Raw genomic sequence first — 5,424 nt, forward strand, 5'->3', positions numbered from 1 at the left:
TCCCCTCTTTCAGTTCTCATGTTCCATTGACTCCATCATGTTTGGCATTGGACACAGGGATAGCTCTTACTTGTGGTCACTGGTCACGATGGCAACACCCATCCGTAGCACGCGCTCCAGCAGGTGTATCTCACTGATCATCCCTAAAGCCAACACCTCATTTGGCCGCCTTTCGTTCCAGTACTCTGCTGCCTGTGACTGGAACGAATTGCAAAAATCGCTGAAGTTGGAGACTTTTATCTCCCTCACCAACTTCAAACATCAGCTATCTGAGCAGCTAACCGATCGCTGCAGCTGTACATAGTCTATTGGTAAATAGCCCACCCTTTTCACCTACCCCATCCCCATACTGTTTTTATTTATTTACTTTTCTGCTCTTCTGCACACCAATATCTCTACCTGTACATGACCATCTGATCATTTATCACTCCAGTGTTAATCTGATTTCATTTCATCTAATTTGTTTTCTACTGTGTTATTGACTTGTTAATTGTTTACTCCATGTGTAACTCTTTGTTGTATGCTCACACTGCTATGCTTTATCTTGGCCAGGTCGCAGTTGCAAATGAGAACTTGTTCTCAACTAGCCTACCTGGTTAAATAAAGGTGTTCTCAACTAGCCTACCTGGTTAAATAAAGGTGTTCTCAACTAGCCTACCTGGTTAAATAAAGGTGTTCTCAACTAGCCTACCTGGTTAAATAAAGGTGTTCTCAACTAGCCTACCTGGTTAAATAAAGGTGTTCTCAACTAGCCTACCTGGTTAAATAAAGGTGTTCTCAACTAGCCTACCTGGTTAAATAAAGGTGTTCTCAACTAGCCTACCTGGTTAAATAAAGGTGTTCTCAACTAGCCTACCTGGTTAAATAAAGGTGTTCTCAACTAGCCTACCTGGTTAAATAAAGGTGTTCTCAACTAGCCTACCTGGTTAAATAAAGGTGTTCTCAACTAGCCTACCTGGTTAAATAAAGGTGTTCTCAACTAGCCTACCTGGTTAAATAAAGGTGTTCTCAACTAGCCTACCTGGTTAAATAAAGGTGAAATAAAAAAATAAAAAAATAAAAACTTCCATCATTAGCTAAAAACATTCGTATAAACATTGGTGACAACAGCAATAGTAGCATAGTAACAACTACGACAATAATGGATAATAACCCTAATAGAAAAACAGGAAGACGTCCCAGTGTGTTTTGTTTTGACAAAGCCCTTTGGATTCAGAACCCACTCTCTCATCGGCTGTCGGGAGTCTCATACTGATGATGTCGCAGGTCATAGCGCAATAATCCTCCGGTTCCAAGTCTCCATTCACGTTGTCATCAGTGCCCCCCTTTGATCATCCTCACCCCACATCACCACACCTCCCTCTCCGCCATCACAGCATGTGGTCAGGCTGGTGGAGGGGGTATTGGAGGTAGGCAGCGGGGGGGACAGAGAGGCCAGCAAAGGAGTTGAGGGAGGGGTGGACGGGCGGGGTAATGGGGGCGGAAATGGTAGGACCTTGTGTGGCAGGGGAGTAGCGGTAGCTGAGGTAGCTTGCGGAGGGCGAGGGGGAGGGGGTGTAGGGGTAGCTGAGGTAGCTGGCGGAGAGCGAGGGGGAGGGAGTGTAGGGGTAGTGCTCCAGGCCAGTGGAGGTGGTGGAGGTGTAGGGGACATAGGCTGAGCTGTAGTCCAGATATGGAGAAGTGAGGGAGGCCTGAGAGGGGCTGAGGTGGGACTGGAGCACCAGACTGGGCTGGAGGAAGGCCTGGGAGTACATACACTGCTGGGCCAATCTGAAGAGACAGATGGACAGAAAGATAGCAATACATTAGTGTTTAGTATACAGTTATACATTAGCGTGCCTAACGGCACAGAGGGCTCAGCCATCGTGGAGAAAAAGGCACATACACAAAATAGACATTTATTTACAGTATCTGTGGATTATATACCACACCACTGTAATTCCAGGGACATACAGCACTATTGTATACCCACATTTCACATGGACTTAAGGCCACAAATAAGGACAGACCAACCTACCGTGTAGGAGAGTTATGCACACATCCACAATATCACTCACCACCCTTTCAAAATGCTCAATTTGACCCCCTGAGAGGACAGAAACCACCCCCATCACAATTATCTCACCCACTGTGAGTCCTTGGTGTACGATTAATTATCATAGCCATGAGAGAATGTCAAAAACCTACGCCCGCCCACACAGTATCCCACTGCTGGCTTACCTCTAAAGCTAAGCAGGGTTGGGCCCGGTTGGTCCCTGGATGGGAGACCAGATGCTGCTGGAAAAATTTAAGCAGGAAGCACAGGGACTATGGTGGTCTAATTGAAACATGTTGGCATTACAGACTCAGGGAGAGGCTGAAAATGTCAGTTGGTCAGCGCATGCTCGGAGTACACGACCTGGTAATCCATCTGGCCCTGGGGCCTTGTGAATGTTGACCTGTTTAAAGATCATACAGAGAGCGTGATCACACAGTCGTCCGGAACAGCTGATGCTCTCATGCATGTTTCAGTGCTACTTGCCTCGAAGCGAGCATAGAAGTTATTTAGCTCGTCTGGTAGGCTCGTGTCACTGGGCAGCTCTCGGCTGAGCATCCCTTTGTAGTCTGTAATAGTTTGCAAGCCCTGCCACATCCGACGAGTGTGGGAGCCAGGGTAGTACGATTCGATCTTAGTCCTGTATTGACACTTTGCCTATTCGATGGTTTGTCGGAGTTTAGCATCTGCTTCATCTAACCACTTTTTTTACGGACCGAGTCACTGGTGCTTTCTGCTTAAATATTTGCTTGTTAGCGAGAATCAGGAGGATATAATTATGGTCAGATTTGCCAAATGGAGGGTAAGGGAGAGCTTTGTACGCATCTCTGTGTGTGGAGTAAAGGTGGTCTAGAATAATTTTCCCTCTGGTTGCACATTTAACATGCTGATAGAAATAAGGTAAAACGGATTTAAGTTTCCCTGCATTAAAGTCCCTGGCCACTAGGAGTGCCGCTTCTGGATGAATGTTTTCCTGTTTGCTTATGGCGGTATACAGCTCATTGAGTATGGTTTTAGTGCCAGCCTTGGTCTGTGGTGGTATGTAGACAGCTATGAAAAATAAAGATGGAAACTCTCTAGGAAGATAGTGTGGTCTACAGCTTATCACGAGATACTGAGCAAAACATCAAGACTTCCTTAGATATCGTGCACCAGCTGTTGTTTACATTTAAAATGTCCCGTTGGTAGGATATACCTGCTTTCAGTTCGTCCCATTTATTTTCCAGCGATTCAACGTTAGCTAACAGGACGGAAGGCAAAGGTAGATTAGCCACTCGTCACCTGACAAGGCACCCTGATTTCCATTTCCTTCTCCAGCAAATGACGGGGATCTGGGCCTGGTCGGGTGTCTGTAGTATCTCCCTCCCGTCTGACTCAATGAAGAAAAACTCTTAGTCTAATCTGAGGTGAGTAATCCCAGTTCTGATGTCCAGAAGCTCTTTTTGGTCATAAGAGACGGTAGCAGCAACATTATGTACAAAACAAGTTACGAACAACACAAAAAAAACTAAATAGGATGGTTGGTTAAGAGCCTATAAGAGGGCAGCCATCCCCTCCGGCGCCATCATGTATTCTCAGTTAACTTACCTGGTAAAATATTTTTTCTAATAATAGTCAACATCATAGTACACACTACAGCATCAGTATGATTCTGAGCTATTGTAATTAAAGGGTACATACAACACTGTTGTCTACCCACAATTCACCATGCCTTAGGCTGCCCACTTATAAACGTAACTTGCTTCAGTTCCACTGACAGCTGCAAAAATAGATCAGAGCTGTTTAGCAAGAAGTGACAGAACAATAGAGGTGGCCTATATCCAACATCTGAAATAATAACGGTCTCTGGACCAGCTTGGCCTGTCCAAATCCATGACCTTATTCTTTCTTTACCCAATAATAACCTAATGGCTGAGACTATCTCCAGATCAGCAGTTAGGAGCACTAACGAGGGCTCAGAGCTGCTTACCCCAAAACACAGAGGGAGAAACAGAGTTTAATGGGTTTCACGCACACACTACTGACAAAAGGACCAAAGAACAACTGCCACACACACTGGAATTACAAGTCTCGTCCGTCCGTGTTGTGCTGCTGGCCTGCTCTGCCCTGTGCATCAGGCTGATGGATCCAATGTGACAGGGGCAATCTATGAGAGGGAGCTAGGCCTCCCCTTGCCTCCTAGCTCCCCTTGACTCATGTCCTCAGTGGCAGACACACACACAAAGTGGCATACACAAATGTACAGTTAAAACACACACCTACAGTAGACAATGCACAAATATACACACATACACGTACAGTAAACATATTCACAACTCCACATACAGATGCAGGAGAGAGGGAGGGTAGCAAGACAGGATTGATTGGTGCAGCAGGCAGCGTGGGTGTACAGTATTCACTAACAGACCCATGAGAGCAGAAGAAGCTCTCCACTCCCTCTCTCCTACTGTCCATTTCAACTAGCCACGGCTGTAGTGAGTGGGAGAGATAGCAAGAAGAGGTGAAGGATCACCCATCAGGCCTTAGGATGCTGCAGCTTTTAATAGTTCTGGTGACATAAAAGGTAATGCGCGCGCGATATATATATATAGAGTGAGAGAGAGCGAGCGCGAGAGAGCAGCAATGAATGACTGACACGGCATTGGACACTCAACTTTCGAGCAGTGCTAGCTTTGGCATAGTATTAGCCAACTAAAATGCCCCTGTATACTGTATGTAAAGAGTTCCATCAAGCACACATAATATGTGAATCAGGATCCTTGTAAAATAATACCACACAATGGGAGATGTGTGCATGATCAGATGTTTGTAAATGTCAATGCCTTTCAGAGGGATTGTGATAATTAGATTTTTAGAATTGGCTATTTTAGTGGTGAGCTTGGAAAGCAGAAAAAAAACACCTTAGGGAAAACAGTTTGTTTGAAGAGGGTTAGAGGATATAAAGGGTAAAATACAGGCAGAGAGAGAAGAGAGAAGAGGGAGAGAAAGAGCAAGAAAGAGAAAGTAAGGGAGGAAAAGGTAAGGGAATGAGGAGACTGCAAAGAGAGAGAAAGAGTGTGGGAGGATGATAAGATGTTTACCAGCGAAGCTCAGTTTGAGTCACTCTAACACTGCCAAGTCAGCAAAGGACAACTCTACGTTCAATGCACGCACACACACACACCCTCACCAGCCCTCACATCCTGTCCTGTCTGTTCCCCCAAACAGGTGTGTGCAGTGACTGATCCCCCCCCCCCCAGCCCTTAACACACCACACCTGCCCAGCCTCCTACTTAAAAAAAAGAACAGAATTTTAATAAAGTGCTACATCTCACTTCTCTGTCAGCACCCTGCCAGCTAGCTGGAACAGAGTTTGCCTCAGGGGCCCTAGAGACAGAGAGAGGGCCCTA

General features: G+C 45.7%; 1 protein-coding gene across 1 annotated transcript in view; it reads right to left on the reverse strand.

Annotated features, from left to right (window-relative positions):
- Window positions 1–1,141: 1,141 nt before the first annotated feature.
- LOC109869844 (RNA-binding protein 38-like) overlaps window positions 1,142–5,424 on the reverse strand; it is an 18,217-nt gene continuing 13,934 nt past the window's right edge. Inside the window, exon 4 of the mRNA XM_020460115.2 lies at window positions 1,142–1,770. Coding sequence (XP_020315704.1) covers window positions 1,371–1,770 — 400 coding nt within the window. The 3' untranslated portion in view covers window positions 1,142–1,370. The remainder of the gene's footprint in view (window positions 1,771–5,424) is intronic.

This window comes from Oncorhynchus kisutch, linkage group LG24 (genome assembly GCF_002021735.2).
Source record: "Oncorhynchus kisutch isolate 150728-3 linkage group LG24, Okis_V2, whole genome shotgun sequence".
Lineage (NCBI taxonomy): Eukaryota > Metazoa > Chordata > Actinopteri > Salmoniformes > Salmonidae > Oncorhynchus > Oncorhynchus kisutch.